This window comes from Caloenas nicobarica, chromosome 5 (genome assembly GCF_036013445.1).
Source record: "Caloenas nicobarica isolate bCalNic1 chromosome 5, bCalNic1.hap1, whole genome shotgun sequence".
NCBI lineage: Eukaryota > Metazoa > Chordata > Aves > Columbiformes > Columbidae > Caloenas > Caloenas nicobarica.
The window spans coordinates 60,288,715-60,308,971 of record NC_088249.1 but is presented as its reverse complement, the minus strand read 5'-3'; the positions used below and the strand labels follow the sequence as shown (position 1 = coordinate 60,308,971).

At 38.3% G+C, this 20,257-nt stretch overlaps 1 protein-coding gene across 3 annotated transcripts in view; it reads left to right on the top strand.

The window, feature by feature from the left end:
• Positions 1-20,257, top strand: part of HIPK3 (homeodomain interacting protein kinase 3) — a 71,386-nt gene that overhangs the window by 39,134 nt on the left and 11,995 nt on the right. For all 3 annotated transcript variants that reach the window (XM_065635097.1, XM_065635098.1, XM_065635096.1), the window contains 6 exons: positions 10,028-10,151; positions 14,067-14,186; positions 16,111-16,197; positions 16,984-17,168; positions 17,922-18,081; positions 18,460-18,583. In XM_065635097.1, the coding sequence (XP_065491169.1) occupies positions 10,028-10,151; positions 14,067-14,186; positions 16,111-16,197; positions 16,984-17,168; positions 17,922-18,081; positions 18,460-18,583 (800 nt within the window). The remainder of the gene's footprint in view (positions 1-10,027; positions 10,152-14,066; positions 14,187-16,110; positions 16,198-16,983; positions 17,169-17,921; positions 18,082-18,459; positions 18,584-20,257) is intronic.

Below are 20,257 nucleotides of genomic sequence, written 5' to 3'. Positions count from 1 at the left end.
ATTTAGTGAGCAGGACATGGATCTCCTATGTGGAGCTGTGGCATTAGTACTTGACTTTTTGCTAGACACTACATTTTAAAAAATTGTATATGATTTGAATATTTGAATTTTAAGTGATAAAATGTCACTGTTAATCTGATGTAATTTTTTAAAATGTTAATTTCTCCCACAAGTCTTTTGCTCCTTTCTCTTTTAAAATAAAACAACTTTAACAAGCCTGTCTGTATTTATCCTGATGTCATGTTGTCAGTGTTTGATTCTTGACTTGACAATGTTTCTTATAATCCAGTGTCACTACATAAATTTTCTGTAATGAAAATATTGACATTTTTCTAAAATTATTTTTTTTTTCTTCTGTCAATTTTTTTTCTTTGAGGGCAGGATTGTGTCATGGACAACCACCTTCAGTCTAGAAGTCAGGATAACAGACTGTGAAAGCCTTATTCCAATACTATGTAGAACATTATTAGGAAGGTAAAGAAAAGATAAATGTGCTGGTTTGTATGAATGATCTCGAGGTCTGAGAGAGGTGAATGACATGACATCACTCTGATAAGGAACATTTGTGTTGATTTTTGGTGAGCTTTCTGTAATTGAAACAATGTAATTTAACATCAAAGTTTATTGATTTGAGTTGCAAAATTTCGTGAGAATATCAATGTACATCATCGAGATGGGTGCACATCAGGAGTAAAAAAAAAAAAAAAAAAAAAAATTGTTTTCATGATGGACAAGGATGTGAGCAGATTTTCTTTCCTTCTCAGGTGTCTATATGTTGTGTCCATTTCCAGTGCAGCCATGCCTACCTGACCAACTGTTGTGCAACAGATGTATGCTAGAAAGTTATTTCAGATAGTTGCGTGGTTTGTCGGGTTCTTGGGCTGAGCCGCAGCCGTGCCAGCAGGCTGGTGTGTCGTTGCCCTGTGGTGGAGGGAAAATGCTTTGGCAAGTGTTGCTGCAGAATGAAAGAAGTTTTCCTTTGTGTCTTCAGGGTAGATTTCCCTTTGGTCTTGTTTTGTTTTTCTTCTTTTTTTTTTTTAAATAGCTAGTTAATATGACGTAACACATGATTCGGGTGATTCTTGACATAACAGCTGTATGCTTGCATTCTTTGGTATTTTACCTGAACTATGCCAAAGCAAGAATCCATTAAAATATAAATGAATTATTTCCTCGCGCTAATCAGTCGTATCAGAAACTGATTTTTCCTTCCATTGTCCCTTGGGAGGGTTTTCATGGTGGGATCAGCCAACTTGCCTCTTTGGGACCACTGTGACTTTGCACCCTCAGTCCAGATGTAGGAGTGCCAGCATCGGGGAAAGCACAAGAAGCCTTCACACAAAACCGACTTACAAGGTCTTGCTATTCTTGACAAGGATGCTACAAGCAAATACCACCGTGCTTATTCCTGTTTTGTAGAAACTCCCTGCCTGTTTTTCAGCTGGTGTCTTTGGGCACTGCAAGTCTGTGCAGACCCTAATACAGTTAGAAGCTGATATTCTCACAAAATCAACACTAGCAAAGCAAAGAGTCACGGAATTAAGATCTGTCATCTTTGATTTGTGAGGCTTTGAAATCTCCCACACGGTGCTGCTCTCATTTTTCGTGTACGCTTGCTTAGAGCTGGAAATCACTGCTATTGTGAGATCCGAGCGCTCACCCGCTCGCCTGGGGTGGAGGCCAGGTTGTGGCTGCCCACTGTCCCACTGCGTGGGCTCCAGAGTTACCTGTGCTTTGCCCTAACTTCTATCTGGATTCCAAGCAAGAAAATGTCAAGCTAGATTTTCTTCAAAAATAATCTGGACAATCCAGCAGCTCAGCTTGGGTTTTTGTTTTGAATGTTTGCCTTTCCAGGGTGTTGGTTCCTTTTCCCTTCCCTTCACCCTATGAAACTGGTGACGGGTTAGAGGGGAAGCTGTATGAGGAGCAGCTAAAGCCACCTGGTTTGTTCAGCCTGCAGAAGAGGAGACTGAGGGGAGACCTCATCATGGTCTACAGCTTCCTCACAAGGAGAGGAGGAGGCACTGAACTCTTCTCTCTGGTGACCAACGATAGAATCCAAGAGAATGGCAAGAAGATGTGCCAGGGGAGGTTCAGGTTGGACACGAGGAAAAGATTCTTCCCCCAGAGGGTGCTGGACACTGGAACAGGCTCCCCAGGGAGGTGTCACGGCCCCAAGCCTGACAGTGTTCGAGAAGAGACTGGACAACACCCTCAGACACACGGTGTGAACTGTGGGGTTGTCCTGTGCAGGGACAGGAGCTGGACTCCATGATCCTTGTGGGTCCCTTCCAACTCAGGACATTCTGTGATTCTTCGCATCCTTCCTTTCCCCCTGCCACAGTAAAAAGAAAGCAAAGAAAAGAGGAAAAAACCCCACACCTACCCAAATGTGATTGTAGCGTATAGGGAGGCATGTCAGAAAGAACAACGCTATACGATAGACTCTCTCGTTTAATTAGATGTGTAGGCTGTTATTGCAGCTCGGGAAGTTTGTATGACTGCTTGTAAAACTGCAGAAGAAAAGGTGTCTATGTCTGTCTAATAAGAGACATGCAAAAGAAGAATTTAAAGATCTTGCTCTAATAAAAAAAAAAAATTTAAAAAAATCTACCCTGGAACTATCACTTGTCCTGCGTGACTTGGGTGTGCCATCCCACCTGTCCCGACATGTCACGATGCTGAAGGAGCGGAGGGTGGTGTGCAGGTGAGGGTGGAGGCAACACCTGTGCCACCTCGTTTGCAGTCACCAGCTCTTTCAAGGATAAAGCGCTGAAGGTGGTTTCACAGTTAACCATCAAGCACACAAGCAAAAGTACAGGGAAGATATTGTCAAAAGTCAGTTATCGGTAAGTGACCTCATTTGATGCCTTCGATATTGACACTTTGCTATCCGGAGTGTAAATAAAACGTATTAAGTTGCAGACTTTATTTACCAATAAAGCACCCGAAGAGTTTCTCTCTATATGATTTTCTTCATTATATTGCTGTGTCAGTATCTACTTTGCTTAATTTTCATGTAGTACAAAAACTGCTTAGCATTTCAAGCATGTAAATAAATCACTTGGTAAGTTGTAGTCTTTCTGAGGAAAAATAAAATTATGACATGGCAGAAGCATAAACATCTTCTGGTTTTAATAAAATCAACATCTCATTTCACTAGAGATAGTGAATAAGTGGAAAAGAATCTCTTGAAATCACTTCTTATTTTATTATTCTCAGCTGAAAAAAATAAAAAAGGAGTAAGTATTTGTTATCTTTAGTACTTCTGGTAAGTAGAAAGAGAAGGTATATTAGGTTAAAATTTGTGATGGCTCTTTCAAAACAAAATTCTTTCCCAGTATCAGGAAAGAGCTCTAGGTTAGTTTGCTTGTAATTTTGTTTTATTTGATGAAATTACCTAAGATTGATTTGTTATTTGTCTGGTTTGATTTCCTGTTGTCTTTCCCCACCTCCTTCAGTTGTGAGCCCTGTGTTCAAATGAACCTCTTTTGCAGTGATTGCTTCTTTTTGTAAATAGATACATATTTTGGCTGCTCTCTGTGTAAGATTTTTAAATCCTATCTTCTTCAGGTCAGATCAGGGTTCAAAGTTGAAATGGCAGCTGTATGTCAGTCTTGTACGTTACACACAACAGTGGAAGGCTGTGATGTTGAGAAGGTCTTTTCTAGCTGTTGAACGTTGCATAGTTCTATGAAAAAGTTTTATGATGCTAAAATGAAGTTTTTTCTACCAGGAAATGAGAATTCCTTTCACACAGCACTGTGGACACCACCAGGGCAATACTGTGGCCATAGAGCTTGACAGGAGATATGGTGCCTCGTTTCCCCCGTCCTCACCCTCACCTGCCACGTGAGGGTCTGGTAGCTCACCAAGCTCCTTCAAAGCAGGAGTGAAATTATGAATGAGGGGATAACTTCTCATATCTTCTTGAACATCTTTGTTCTCCCTGTGTTTTGTGATATATGGTGACATAGCCCTACACTGCAAAGCAGTATTTTTGATTCTTTCCTGACACGTCAAAGATACACATGCCCCTATCCAGCTTAGCTAATCTTTCCAGACTCTACTTCTGAGCATGTACATTTTTGCTTCCAGTTTAAATCCTCTTACCTTCTTAGAGTTAAAAAAAAAATAAATCAGAATTTACTAGTTATGTACTTGCTAATGCCTAATCATAGCAAAGTTAAAAGAACACTAGAAAACTGTACAAGAAAAGCCAAGGTTTTGAATGTAAATCTGTAATGCAGTTTTGCATTATAAATTTACAGCAACACTCCTTTCAAAGGATAGGGAGGAGAGCTCATTGTCTGGCATAGTGTACCATACTTGCATTTCAAAGACTGAATGTAAGTTAAGACATGACACTCCTAATTGCATTCTAAAATCTCAACGGGCTTAAAAGCAAGACACAATTCAACTATGGAAGTGTTCTTAAAAAAAAAAATCACTCGAGTGAACATCCTGTCTGTAATGACTTTTGTTAAAGACTCCTATAAATTTTATTTACGTAATTCTTATTCTAATAAAATGACATTATGAATAAAAATTATTTTGACCGTGACGATTTCAGAGACTTTTTAGTCTGGCTCAAGGGATTTGCTTGAGTAACTCTTGCCTTTGTGCAACAATAGTGATTTTAATATGTAGGAAGTGAGATAAACATATGTTATCAGATTGGTGGTCTATGTATTGTGGTATTTTGTTGCTGGAGAAAATTTACCATAGCAGAAGGTTGCACTTGAGTGTCTTCTGATGCAAGTTTCTTCCAGTTCTACACAGTTGATGGTTGTTTTTATTGTACATTATATGAACCTTTATACTGTAGAGCAGTTGTGGATATTTTTTCTGTTGATCCATTCTTCAATACTCCTAATATTTTTAACCTCAACAGTGGCCCATGATTGAAAGGATGATTGTATTCTGGCTTAAAAAAAATCTCCAAACTTTTATACTTGCATCAGTCTTTAATCTCAAAGAGGAGAGGACAATTCCTTGGTCTATAACGAAGCAGAGCATTAGAAACACGCGGCTGCTTTTCTTCCATTATTTCATATGTAATTTGAGTAATGTTACTGCTCATTCATTCTTTCCTGAAACTCTATAGTTCTAACCAGCGTTTCTTCTTGTAGCAAAGTCTCTTCAAGTCTTTAATTTATATTGTCCTTCTCTGCATCTTTTCTGTTTGATGTATCCTTTTTCAGATGGGGGTGACCAAAACTGAACACAGAATTCAAAAGTGAACACACACTTTTCAAGGTGAGGGAATGTCACTAGTTTTGTATAAGGCATAATAATTTTGGTATGTCTTTGCCCTTTAAAAATAAATACTGATGTCCTGATTATTTTTGCTCCCAATTTTAAGAGATTTTTCTCCAGTAATCTGTAAAGTCGTCTAGATTTTTTTCATTAGAAAATTGGTTGATTTAAAACCTATTAATTCTTGTGGGTAATGAATGAATAATGTACATTAATTTTCACTATGGTTTACTGTACACCATATATGTTCTACTGCTCATCATTGTGTTGATCTAATTGCATATTTGAAATTCCTTCTGAAGTCCATCACAAATGCACTAGAGAGCCAACTGTTCTTTATATACTTCATCACCCACAGATTTTGTCATGACATCGTTCATTCCCATCGCATCCTTCAGATTATTGAAGTGTACTTGCCTGTGGTTTTTTTTCTGAGTATTGCCACCTTGATTTGGGTCCCTCTAGCCTGAAGTCTTCCCGGTGTTCTTGCAGGTCTCATGGAAAGGTTTGCAGTCCTTCACAGTCATGGTAAAGATTGGTAGTTGAAGAAAGGGGATTCTACATGAGAATACTCATAGAATGCTCATGACCGTCTCTCATTTACTTCTTCACTGCATTTGATCCTTTTCTTAGACCTGCTTTCTTTAGAAGAATGACACATCTCACAAGCCATATCTGGTTATTCCTTTCATAACGTATAGGCTCACATTATGCTAGTGATAATAATGGTAGTGGGGAAGAAAGTGTTGTTCTCAGGTTTGCATCTGTTTTGACTTTAACTCCTACAGATCGGATTTGTTTACATGAGTTCCCTTGATCCATAGGATGACCTTAAAGAGGTCATTAATTAAAAAAGATAAACATCCTACCCTTCTGATGGCTTTTTTCCATTAGTTTTAGTTATAATTATGCCAGTGTGTTGTATCCAGAACAGATAATTATGAGGTATTGTCGCAATGAACAGCGGTAAGTAAGGGTAGTAATATTTGCCTTATATGAGGACAGTAGGCAGGAGCATGTGGGGAGAGGAAGCAGCTCCGTGTTCCTCACACGGCACCGTTGTCTTGAGCTTCCAGAGTGAAGTTGGTATGGGTGGTGGCTGAAGGGTTTGGTCTTGGAAAGAAATTGCATGGATGTGTTGAAAGGAGTGGGAGACGTGAGGGGAGGAAGGCTATTTATATCGCCTTCGCTCATCTGGTGGTCAATAAAAAAAACCAACAGTGGCATGTGGTAGATGATAGATGCATTGACCCTTTCATACTGCCAGAAGAGAGAAATAAAAGTTGTTCAGTCTTTAATCTCATTTCCTTGATATGTGAGGGGGTATGTGTAGTGTGTATATAAGACCTTCAGTGAGAACATATTTGAGAAATTATTCATGCATTCAGTAGAATTTTTCATAAAATAAGCAGTTCTGGGAAGCTGCTGGTTTTATTGTTTCATGCTATTCTTCAGTATGTTCATGATCTGCGATGTAATAAATAGAAATGTGCCTATCCAAACAACCAGCTGAAGCAAATAAACATTTCATCTTTTTAGATATTTCCAATTGAAATTCAAGAGTTGAGCTCTGCTATGTCAAGTGAGAGAGGAAGATTTCAGATGTGTTAGCCTAGGAATTGTTGCTTAACAAAGGGAATCTTTGCAGTGTAGTAATATTGCATTAGAACTTCTAAATGAAGTTTTCTGTTAATGTTTTTAGTTAATATTTAATTAACATTGATATCAATTAACTTTTTAACAATTATCAATTAACATTGATAAGATGGAAATAGACACTCTCTCTGTAAAATCGTGCTTTTAATTTAAGTACATTTAAGTAAGATTTGGTATCCTAGAAAATTCTGGTGTTCTCCTCGTTGATGTCTTGGCCTGGGATAACAGATGCTGTTTACTGAGTTGGGGACCACAGTAGCTTCTGGTGCATTGAACTCTTTGTTATCTGCAGTAAATACCAAGCTGTGGGGGGGTGCGTGTGTGTTGTTTTCAGAAAGGGAAGTACTAAATTACACTCTTCTTTGAATAATCTGGTGCTAAAGCAACTGTGTTGGGACATCTGGAGTTCCTACTGCTCAGTTCAGTGTCTCTGGTTGTAGTTAGGAAAGGGAATATCTTAGTTTTAAGCTACCTGTAAAAATATTTCTTGTATGAAAAAAGAGCTGTGGGTCATCTTAAAAAAAAAAATTAAGAATGACTCCCTCCTGTTTAACCCTTTCCTTCTCAATGGTCCAAATAGATTTTAACTGGAAGTTTAAAAGAAGAGAGAGAAAAAGGTGCTTTTGAGCATGACGTTAACAAACTGTTTATCAAAAATGTTTGAGCTGGTTAAGACCAATCTAAACATAATCAAACCCAGGTACAAGTTCTCCTTTAGCTTTATCTGCTGTGGGAGATGTGCTCCATTTTAAGGTCCGGCATGAGGCCGTGGCAGGAGAAGTTGAACCTGAAAACCAGCAAACTTGACATTTCTGTGGAGCAGCAGCTCTTCATCTTCCTCACTCCAAGCCAGCCTGAAAGTGGTTTTTGTTCACTGTGCTGAAGTAAGGTGCAGGTAGCCCTGCTTGGGAGCACATTTATTTCCTTGTCTGTTCTGGATGGTAGGTCAGGTGTTGGGAATCACGGAGAAACAGTTTTGCCTCTCCTTAAATATGTCACTTTTCCTTAAAATTATTAGCGCTTTTATTGGTGTTGCAGAACTACTTAGTACCCATGAAAAACTAACAGATTACTATATTTGGAAATACAGTAAATTTTTTTTTTTTTTGTTCTGTCATCATATCTACCCTTATCCTCCTGTTATTTGCAGTCCCGTCCCTCAAAAGAGACAAGCGACAGACTGACCAACTGGAGCTATTTTTATATGGTGCACATATTAACTGTAGAGTAAATGTAAGAGGTTTTAAAGAGCTTATTTTAGCAGAAGCATTTGTTAAAGCCCCTATATCCATAGGCTGTGTGTATATTCATTAACTATTCAGGGCCGTAACATAATACAACAAAAGGAAGCGCATTTCAACAGAGATCTGTAACAACCGTACGCGGACCGGCACCCAGCCAGCGGCTGAAGGCAGACGTTTCTTATGGCTATTTCTAGCCTTGCAGCATCTAGATATGTTAAATTTATTTCTCGGATAATGAAACCAGCTAATACTTACTGCAGTGTCATGATCCCGCATTACAAAAATACGTTAATGTTTGATCCCTAGAAGTTTATTGTAACAAAATCTTTGAAGGCAGTGGAAAACTGAGCTGCTCCAGTTTCACCGCCGGTGTGACAAGATTTATCCTTCACATAATTGCATCCAAAACGGTTTGTGATAAGGATGGGAAGAACCGAAGCACTGGCGTGAACGGAAAGTGCATAAATATGTAACAGAATATCCTGTCCTGTAGACTTTCTTATCTGTGGAAAGTCTGGAATTTTCCCCATGGCAGACGCGCGGGTGGTTTCACTGGTCACAGATGTGGGTCCTTCCCCGGTGGTCATGGTGCATCCTTGGAGCTTCAGCTCTTGGTCTGCTGTATACCTACAAAATAGCTTCGCTGTCCCAATGTCGCATGAAAATAGGAATTTGTTCTCAATCTAGTACATGTACCAGTACCTTTGATAAAGGTAAATGCTAGAGGAGAAGAGAAATGAGATGTGTAGGAATTTTCTATGGTCAGAATTTCTGTTTTGTATGTGGAATGTCAATATGATACACTTCAGTGCATGCTGGTGTAAGATTTTTTTAAGCTTTTAAACAGATGAGAAATCACAGTTTTCCCCACAAGCATGTTGCCTGATCAGCTGAATGCTACTGTTCTACCCAGCTGCAACAGGAATTACCCTGATAGTTTTTACCACCTCCCTACTGTTCCGTGACACATTAAGCTAACAACAGATTGTCTATTTTAAAAGTGAATAAATCACTTTATAGTGTAATGCTTTAAATAATACTTTATATCTCTAGGTGTCTTTCTATATTAGCATGCAGATATATTTTAATTGTTTTTCATTTTGTTAGTAGCTTGAATGAACTGGAAGGGAAGTTTTGAAAAGAACAGATGCAATTGAAGTGGATTTCTGTGAAATACTTGAGTTTTGTTCCACAGGAACCAAAATGTTAAAAGCCCCTTTAACAGCTCTGTCAATACCAATTTTTATGTTTCTTTAGTACAGAAGTAAATTAAAATGCTGTTGGTTAAATAATTCACATTTGGTTTAGGTGAAAAATAAGACCTGGTCTCTTTAGCAAGTACAATGTTTTCATTTAGGTGATTTTAAAATTGATTACATTGAATCGATTTGAGTGCATTAAGGGATTTGCAGTTATGTAATTAAATTGATATTTTAAATAGCTTTAAGTGCACTGTCCAGTTGGGAAGCGTGCAGGTGGATTTTCAGATAAAACTTTGTTTGTTTTTAAGGTAAATGTCTGTATTGTGTTTAGAATGTAGTTGCGGGCATATGACGTTGAGTGGGTGAATCATTCGGGACATACTGGAGGAAAGGCAAAAATGTTGAATCAGTGACATTGTGGTTTTCAGGCATATCAATTATTTTCATGTGTGTAACAAACTGGTACTTGTAGAAAAAAAAATCTCAGAGCTGCAAAAGTTTACCATGGATTATACATATGAAGAAAAATTCAATTTCTGATTGTATGGTTTTACTGAAATAATTAGCCTGTATTTTCAAGTGACAGATTTTTTTTTATCATGTTGGATTGTTGAATTACCTTTTTTCTCTAAAGAAAAAAATTCAGTAACCATGTTTAATTTGCAGAGCACCAGAGATCATACTGGGATTGCCGTTTTGTGAAGCCATAGACATGTGGTCCTTAGGGTGTGTGATTGCAGAGCTGTTTCTTGGATGGCCGCTGTACCCAGGAGCACTGGAATATGACCAGGTAGTAGAATAAATTTCACAAGCATATGCACATGTTCTGCAACTTAAGAATTTCAGGTCATTAAATCCTAGATTTAAAATGTTGATAACAGCCCATATTAAGCAGTGTTTTTTCAAATCTGTTCAGTGCTTTTAATTTAGTCTTATTGATTGTCCTAGAAACATAAATCCTGTTTCTAGACCAAACTGTATATTGTGTTGCTTTTCTGAATTAAAGTTCAATTTGTCTTTTTTTTTTTTTTCCTTTTTCTATCTTGCAAAATAAATGTTAGCATTGAAGTTGCTTTTTCTGATGGAAGCCAAAGTTTGTGGCCACTCTCATTGCATCGTAATCTCTCTTTCACATGCCATGAGCGGGGCTGAATCTGGAATGTCTGTTCGAATTAGTTGCCTTCTGAATACTCCCTGATGCTTTCTGGAAATCCAGCACAGCCCAAAGATTTGAGAGCCACTGATTCACAAGGAACAAGAATCGCTGTTGCAATAATTCTGCATATATGGAGTGGTAAAGCTTGAAGCTGTTGAAGCTGTGCCTTTGCATTGTTGCAGTTTTCAGCTGTGGATAGCATTGGCATTAGTGAGCTGATTTAAAACAAAAAAAGTTTCTAATGAGAGATATTGCATGTTTTCTATTTAAGACACTTAGAGAAGTCTTTAATTTTCTAGCATAATGTGGAAAATTGGGAGGAAAATTGGGAGGAGTGCATTCTGACTATCCCCGCATGGTTTTGGACTTTGAAAGTGAAGAAATCTCCTGAAAATCCCAGATGTGCTGGCTCGTTACTAACTCGTACATCTTTGGTTCAACATTCAGATTAGGAGCAGTTCCTCCAGCATGTTGTTTAGGTTATTCAAATCCTGATCTTCGTGTCATGGGCTTTTGGCTGCCTGTGCTTACACATCAGACCTATTTTTCTAAAAATCCTTTTGTTAAAACCACTGTCAGGGGATATATTGTTTTTTATGTTGATTTTGGTAACATTTGATATTTCAGCTTCCTTCATTTACACAAAATTCAGCGTTTTGTGGCTAGAAGTAGGCTGTGAGTGGAACATGGCTTGAGGCCGTGATGCGTTTTGAAGACCTTTGTGCAAGGTATTGCTTTTAAAATGGAGAACGAAAGAAGAAACAACATTATGTTCTTTAAGGAAAAGTCAAGGTATTGTTTTTGGAATCTGTATAATGTCTCAAAAACTTCTAAGAACTTGGCAAATTTATTTAGCTCTTATTTTGAAAGAAACCGTGAGAGAAGATCTGGACTTTCAAAACAAAAGTGCCAAAATATGTAATTTCCAGAATTACTTTCACTTTTGACCCTGTGCCACTGCGTTCTGGATGTGGAACGCGGCTTTGGACCACATCTTCAGTTACTTACGATGCAGTAGGGGTTTGAATGGCAGAGAATGCTGCCCGTGTCCTGATTCTTTCCTCAAATTAACTCATGATTCATCATGGTGGCAGCAGCCCACACTGCTAATGTGTGCTAGCGCGCTTACATAGCTGTCAGCCTTTGACTTTTGTGCAGAGAGCAGTAACAGTGGAGAGCTCAATCTCATGATTACGGGGATGTTTTTTTCAGAATAATATAGAGTCTCATTTGGAAAGAAAAGACCTTTTTCCCCCCACTGCCGTCTTGTCGTGTACAAAGCCCAGGCAGATGAAGGCAGGTTAATACGCTGCGGAGGGCGCCGACCTTCACTGTGCGCATTGGTTCATCTTGTCTCAGGTTTAGACAGCCACGTCCTTGTGACAGCGTATTCCTGTCACTTGTTTCTTGCTGTTGTAGGCCCAGGGACAACATGGCTCGACCTCTAAACACTGCCAGATAGTGCAAATAAACAGCATTGTCACCCATGATAGCAACCTTCCAGGATGCTGTACTTCATGCAGAGGGCTACAAGGAATTAGGGGCTAATTTTGATGTCCTTAAGATTTTCTGCTTGCTTTATAAGTGAGTGCTGAGTTTAAAAGACATCTAGTTAAAGACAGATCATTCAGGTTTGCTGGAAGCATCAGTTAATAACTCATCTATCAGCTTGTCTGATCTTCGTGTCCGAGAAGTCGTGGTGGACGAGGAGCTGTAACCTCCTCAGCACCGGCAGGAATTACCTAATTTTAGTCAGCCTTGTCATTGAGCTCAAGCAGGCCTGCAAAACTTGCTTCAGAGACATTTGATTCAAGGTTTTCATCAGCGTACGTGAGTACAGCAGTCGTAGGAGATGGCTTCCAAGGAAATTCCTTTCCTCCTGCTTTGTGGTGCGTGTCACTGAGTAAACGAACAGGCAGGGGCTTTGTGCTACGTTTCCTCCTGTCCCCATGGCATGTGGCAACCAACACACTAGCCCTTGAAAGGAAGCCCTTTGTTATTATATTCGTGATTATATCCAGTAACAGCTGTGCTCAGTGGAAAACAGCCATGTCTTCTGAGCTGTAATACTCATTAAAAACAGGCACAGGTGCTTAACTGCTGAATTATTGAGTAAATGTGTTGTCTTCCCCCCAATTTCTAAGGCTTTGTAATATCCTTATAAAACAACTAAATGATCTAGAAAGAGTTCTGGTCAGAGTGGCATTCTCTTTATTCTCTGCTGTAGGGAATTATGGAGGATTAGCATTGCATTTAGTTCCTCCCTGCTTTGGTCTATCACTTATTTTTTCAGCAGAAGCCTCACATGTACCTTTCTACTATGTCTCGGTTTTTTTCCATTCTCAGGTGCTCATATCTCTTGAGTTCTCTGTCTTCCATTGAATTCATCTTATCTCCCAGTTTCTGGTTCAGTGTATTTCACTGTTCTCTTCTGATTTTTTTTTTTTTTTTTTCTTCCTTTTTTGCAATCTCTCTTATTCCCTGGCTGCTCCGCCTTTTCTAGGGTTCTGGCCCACACCAGCAGCTCCTCCGTGGAGATGTGTGGTGTGGGACCATGCCCAGCACCTTCAGCCCTTGTGCCCCTCCGACCTTCAGCCCTGGATGCTGAAATCTGTACTCCCTCCATCCTGAACTGCAACAAGCTCAGTTTTCAGTTATTGCCAATTATTCTTCCAATTCCTCTTTCTTGAAGGTGGTTTTTTAATTTTTAAAGAAGTATTACTTCTGGGATAACTACCTGCTTGTACAGTGAGTTAACATTGCGTGCACAGTAATTAAAAACACATTGTAATGTGCTGTTTCAATAGATGTCTGTCGAAGCCTTAAGCCTTAACTATTTTAGGTAATAATTTGTATCATCAATTATAACAAAGATAATGAAAAATGCGTAGTAAATTCCCTTCTACAATAAATATGTGTTAATCATTTAAGTGGAAAAGAGCATCTCACCATTTCAGCCATAAAACTAGTCCATTCCCATCGTGTTCTGTAGCAGGTTTTCTGAGATGAGGACAGTGTCTGTTGCTGGATGACTAGAAGTTGTACATGCACTTCTTTTTCAAGTGGAACTTTTGCTTGAAATGTGGATGTGTCAGACGTGTAAAAGACTGATACACTGGAAACAGCAAATGGGAAGAGTATGCCAAAAAAATCATCGAACTCTGGAAGCAAAGCACTGCTACTAAGTTTCCTGTTTAGAATGAAAACATTACATTTAGGGTTTGAATGGGTTGAGGAGGTAATGACAGCCACCCTCCCCAGCTTCTCATTTCTGTGGCCGAACTTTAAAAGCTTGCTTATATAGGTCATTTATAGGTGTGTTTATGTATGGCTTTCTCGATAGATGAGAGGGCAGTATCAAGCGCTCCATGTTAGGTTTCTCCCCTATATAAGTTGTAGTTGTCAAACTACACTGCTCGGAGGGTGGCTCATTTCACCATTTTTTTTAGATGAAATGACAAGTTTTTAACTGTATGGATCAGGTTTTGAAAATCAGAGGTAAATTATTCCCTGTGTTGGTGTTTGTGTTTTTTTTTTTTCCTTCCTCAGATTCGTTACATTTCGCAGACTCAAGGTTTGCCAGGAGAGCAGTTGTTAAACATGGGAACGAAAACTGCAAGATTTTTCTGTAAAGAAACGGATGCACCATATTCTAGTTGGAGACTAAAGGTAAACAGTATAATGCAGTAAAAAAAGGCATGTTATTTTGTGAGCAGAGAAACCAGAGAGACCAAGGTTCACTATGATGCTGTTAGCTCCCTTTTGCATCCACTGTGATTTTTATCAGTTCCCGCTCTGTATCCCTTCCATTTCACAGAATCACAGAATGGTTGGGGTTGGAAAGCGCCTCTGGAGATCGTCCAGTCCAACCCACATTTGTTCACTTCCCCACCCCATTCCCCAAAACTAGCGCTCCAAGCTCATGCCCATGTTGTCTCCCACCGGTTGTGTGGTGGCCGGTGCATGGGTGCCAGATGGAGAATTCCAATTAAGCCTCGTATCTTCAGAGGTACTAAATGATTTTGTGGTTGTGGGGGTTTTTCTTGTTTGTTGGTTTTGTTTTTTTTCCTTGCTCAGTCACTGCTTTTCACTTCACTTTAAAGAATTTGTCTCCGAGGCACAAACCGCTCTGTCAAAATTTGTTCAAAACTGGCTTCAGGATCAGAAGTTTCTAGGAGAAAGGGGATTGAGAAACAATACGACTGCGTACAGCTCATTTACTTCAGATTTACTAAAACAGTCTTTGTTGGCTGAAAGCTGCAATACAATGAAAGCAGACAAAATTTTTAAAATGTACTTTTACGGCCTGCACACCTCGCTTCTCTCTAGGGAACGTTATTGCACACTGGCCGTAAGCAGAGCTTTAACTTCCTATGCAAATATATATATATATTTTTTTTTTTTTTCCCCAAAATTGTGTTGGTTCATGGAGTCAGGAGGCAGTTACTGTTGACAGAAAACTTCTGCAGTAATAAACAGCTGAGGAGCTCAAAGCACAAATTGCGTAACTCTCCACAGCAACTCGGTAAATCCCCGGAGCGCTGGGCCGAGCGGCTGGGGCTGGTGCTGCCGCAACGCTGCCAGCTCGGCTTATGTAAGGACTCTCCAATTACACCATCCTGATTATGCCAGTTTTCTGGGCTTTTTTTCAGGCGGTTGATCATTAGGTGCCAGTTTACATCTGGCTTCTCCATATCGGAGAACCTAAACAAGTTCTTGATGTAAACAGCCCGCCCCGTTTCCAGAAGCTGGCACCTTGCAGAGGTTAATTGTCTTGCATCAGGTTAAATGCTCTTTTTGGGGAAGAAAAGGAGTTTTGGTATGGACCATTGGCCATTACTTGCAATTTTTGTTGAAGTTAGTTTTGGAAAGTTTTTTTGTAACTGTATATTAAAAGGTTTTTTCCCTGCCTTCCCTCCTGCAACAGGGACTCTTAAAACCAAACCTGCCTCCTGGTGCTGTCTGTGCTGAAGGAGGAAAATTGTAACAGAAAGTGGTATTCCAGCTCATAAATCACTGTTGGGTGATCACATTCATTCTCTAGGATTTAACTGTTTGTCTTGTAAATCAGTATTTAAAATACTTACATCAACTGTTGTGTATGTGAAGGAACAGAAGTATAAGAATAACAAAAGAGAAAGCAAAGAGAAGTCAATCAGAGTCTCTCTGGGTTTTGGTTTATTTTTTCAGTGATATGATGTTGCCTCTGTTGGGAGTTAAAGGTCTGAGTTTGAGGAAATGTGTAAAATATAAGTAATAGAAAACCCATGATATATAAAAATATAAGCACACAAGAGAGTTTCGTTAAATAACTTTCTTGCTAGGCTTTGAGCACTTACTGTGTGATTTAGAAACCATCTGTTTTAATCCAGTACTGTGATCACTCACATGTGAAATTCAGTAGTTTTTGTCTTTTGATTTAGAAAATGAAAGTAGCCAGCAAAGCAGCATACAAATATAAAATTGAAATATTGTTTTGGTGGTTTTTTTTTTTAATGAGTTTATTAGGCCATTAAATATAAAAAGTTGCTTTGTAGTTGTAAGTGTCCTTTAGTGTCAACTTCTAAACTCAGCTTTCCTTTCCTCTTTCGAGACATTGGAAGAGCACGAGGCAGAGACAGGTATGAAGTCTAAAGAGGCCAGAAAGTATATTTTCAACAGTTTGGATGATATAGTGCATGTGAGTATTAAAGAATTCTCCCTTTGCAAATGAAATGTGTGATTTTAAAACATTTTACTAGTTTGAAATAAACACCTTTTAGAATATTATTTATTATCAGTCACATCTATTCTTTGTGTATGTTCCTCTGAGGAAAATGTCTAGCTATGTCAGTCCTTTGGGCTTTTAATAAAGATCTTCCTTTGCATTGCTAGTTTTAAACAATGGTACTTGTCCTTGTAGGGGGGACCCTTTAATTTTCAGTATAATGTATACTTTCTCTTCTACCTTATCTGCCATTCTGGGAAAAAAAAAAGAATGCGTATGGATCCTGCAATCTTAACTAGCATAATTTCCAGTATAATTCTGCTATTTTAAGAATATAATTCTCAGTACAATTATCATTTCCTCACTTTTTTTTAGCTTTATAACTCTTCAGTCAATAACAAAAGCAAAGTTTTCATTCTCTTCCATATCCTGAAAAGAAAATAAAATATTTTTACAAGCTTGGCATTAACACGTTTGAAATTCTTGTTTTGAAGATTACTTCTGTAGTTTAAGTTAGACCACATAAAGATCTTTATCCCAAATCTTTTTAAATTGCAAGTCCCAGACTGGAATGAAGCCTTTACGGGTTTTTAGCTGAGGAGGATGCCCGGGGAGCAGTGTGTGTGCAGAACAAAGTCTCTGATGCCAAGCAGGCCGTGCTGGGATAAGCTGGCAAATTTCATTGAATATTAGTATTTTATAGCAGGAAGCAATAACAGAAAGAGTTAAACCAACATGCACTGTTTTGTTCAACGCCAGGTGAACATGGTGATGGATTTGGAAGGAAGTGACCTGTTGGCGGAGAAGGCGGATAGGAGGGAGTTTGTCAGTCTGCTGAAGAAAATGTTGCTGATCGACGCTGATTTAAGAATCGCTCCAGCTGAGGCCCTGAACCATTCTTTTGTTACCATGAAGCACCTCCTTGATTTTCCTCATAGCAACCAGTATGTAACACACAAAAATTATTTTTTTTTTTAATCTCCGTCGTAGTGATTCATATGTATAATAGTGTTGTTTCATCTGCTATCAGAGATAGAAGTGTTATGTCGTTTTTTAACATCTTAAAAAATTCTTCCAAGTGCTTGTGATATTAGATGCATCTACTTGGTCAAGGAAATGGAATAACTTTTTTTTTTTTTCTGGAAAGTAACATTTAGAGCAATCGTTTTTTAAGGTATCATATGCCCAATTGATAAAATTCCAACACTGCAAAAACTTGGGCTTGATTTTTAGAAGTATTAGAGCTAGAGTTGGCATTTCCTCTTGAGGTAAATGTCTCAAATACCTTCTTTTATGCATTGGTTAGTATGGAATATATTGAAAGTTTAGTTCTGGAATTGTGGTATTTCACTGTGGATTTTCTAAAGTGAAAGCATTTCAGTGGAAGAAAGAACTGTCCATCCATTTAATTAATTGTCTTTCCTGTTTCTGTGCAGTTGTTAGAAAATTATATTAGATGCAAGGAGCAGGAAAAAGTATTTTTCTTAATTTTAAATTATGCCATAACAAAACCTTGACATGAACATAGTAATAGCGGTATTTCTTTTTTCTGCTTCTATATATGATGCCATTCTGTGAAACTGGAAACTGCGGTCTTCAGCCTTTTTTTTTTCCTTTTCTTGTTTTGTGGAATTGATTTACACATTTAGCAACATAAAATTCTAATTAAACCAAGTTGTTTTCTGGGTTTTTTTTAGAGTGAAGTCCTGTTTTCATATCATGGATATTTGCAAATGCAGATCAAATTTGTACGACTCAAGTAATCGCAATAAAATGTCACTTATGAGACCAGTTGCCTCAGGCAGTGCAGCTAATCTGACTGCGAGCTTTACCAAAATTGGTCCAGTAAGAAGTCAGGTAAAAATTTCTTTTTTAACTATAAATTCATTTAATGCAGTTTCTGTAATTAATTTCATAATTGAAAAGTATATCTGGTGACAAGATCTTCTGTCCTTTACTCTCATTTTTTCCTATTGTTTTCATAAACAAACAAACAGTTTAGAATTCCGTATGTTTCAAAATGAAGTTGAAAGCTGGGATTGCCCTAGCAAAGCAGTGCTGTGTTAGAGTGCCCTCCGGTGGCCAAATGGGATTGTTTCCCGTGAAATATATTTAAAATTTTAATTTTTATAAGTTAGTTTAGCAGTTTACTATGTAAGCTGGCGAGACAAGTGTGTGAGAGATTGATTCACGGTTATAATGTGTTATAATATTATATTGAATCTGTTCCCATAGGTGTTAAATGCATCTGCCCATTCAGTTTTGCACCAAGGGATCCCACTGCAGGCAGGAACGGCTCAGTTTGGTTGCGGTGATATTTTCCAACAGGCTCTGATCATATGTCCTCCGACTATTCAAGGTATGCTCAACTGTAATGGTTACAGTTCCTGAAATATGAGCATTTCTATCTGGTAGCCGTATTTGAGTTTTCCATTATATCCACTTAAGCTATACATATTAAAGAACGTAATTATGTCATTAAAAAAATTGCATGTGAGTCGGATTCAGATACATAGCACCTTTCTGAAAGAAATAGTAAACCAGCATCTGCAGAAAATGATTTAAGCAATCCAGAGCCCATCTGCATATACCACACACACATAAATATGTATACATATATATCTCTCTGATAAAATAGAGGGACACAATATGGAAACTGAAGCAAGAAATGAGGATATTCTGAAATGAAATCTGAGAGGTAAAAAAAGAGATGAGGGGAATATCAGTGTTGTGGTGGTCTTTTTGGTGGTGCATTTTTTTTGTTTCTTTTGGTGTGGTGGGGTGGGTTTGTTTGTTTGTTTGTTTTGTCTTTGTTCATTTGTTTTGGTTTTGATTGATTTGTTTGTTTGTTTTGTGTGTGTGTGTGTGTTTGTTTCCCCAACTATGTCCTTAGGTATCCTAGGGATGAGCGTAAGAAAATATAACAGTTCTTGTGATAAATCTGTTTGCATAATAAAGTTGGGTTTTTTTAATTGGACATCCAAGTGAATGTTTCGGAAAACATCTGGAAATTTGGAACTTAATTTAAGAATGTAGCTGCCCTAGGTAAACAGTGCCGCATTTACTGTCCTACAGTTACGATGAACCAGGAGAGCTAGGTAGAACTGCCACAGCTTTCTGATGGCTGAAAAACACATAACTAAATCTTTGAGAATGTTGATTGCATTGTGCTTTGAGGAGGAAAGGGCAGCTTGGCTGAATTCTCCTGTATTACAAAGGATAAGATGGGCTGAAGTTTTGTATTTACGGAAAGAAGTAATTGTCAGATGGTTTGGTTATCGCAAACATCTGGAAGACTGTGAGGTGGAAATGCTGGCACAGAGTATTTCTGCAGTGTAGGAAATGGCCAAATAAGGATATGCATCTCAAAAAGGACACATGGTAGTGCAGTTGAATTCTATTTCCCTAAATAAATGCATTTGCATCATACAAACGTAGGTCTTATTTTTTGAGGAGCCTTTAAAACCTCACTTAGGTCTCAGACCATATCAAGCAAAACTTGTTTTTCTGTTATAATGAGCTTATCAGAGAGGAGCTCATGAAAAACAGCCTTTCTCATCTTTCTCATCCTAGTGACAGTCATTTACAGAGAAGAACAAGTAGTTTATATCATTTGCTTATTAAATTAGCTAGATTATAGTCTTAATCTCCAAGGATGCAATTTATCTGTCTTGGTGATGTTCAGATTTATGTTGCTGAGATAAGATCTTGAAATGATGGAGTTTATAGGAAGTAGGTTTTTTTTAAAGAATTATTTTCAAAATTCTCTTTAGTTCTCACTCCACAGTTAGAAGTTATAGAAAGCACACTGGATTCACTCTGGGGGGGGAAAAAAGCCCCACCACACTTTTAACCTAAACTTAGAGCCCAGGAAGTCTACATCTCTTTAGATTAAGACAGGTGCAGCAGACTTTATCAATGATGTTATTTGTGGTGGCTACAGCTGTCTTGGGCCCCAGACTCTCATGAAAGCTCAGAGTATTCACTGAGCAGTGTCAGAGACTGATTTAAATGCATAGCTTCATACACATTT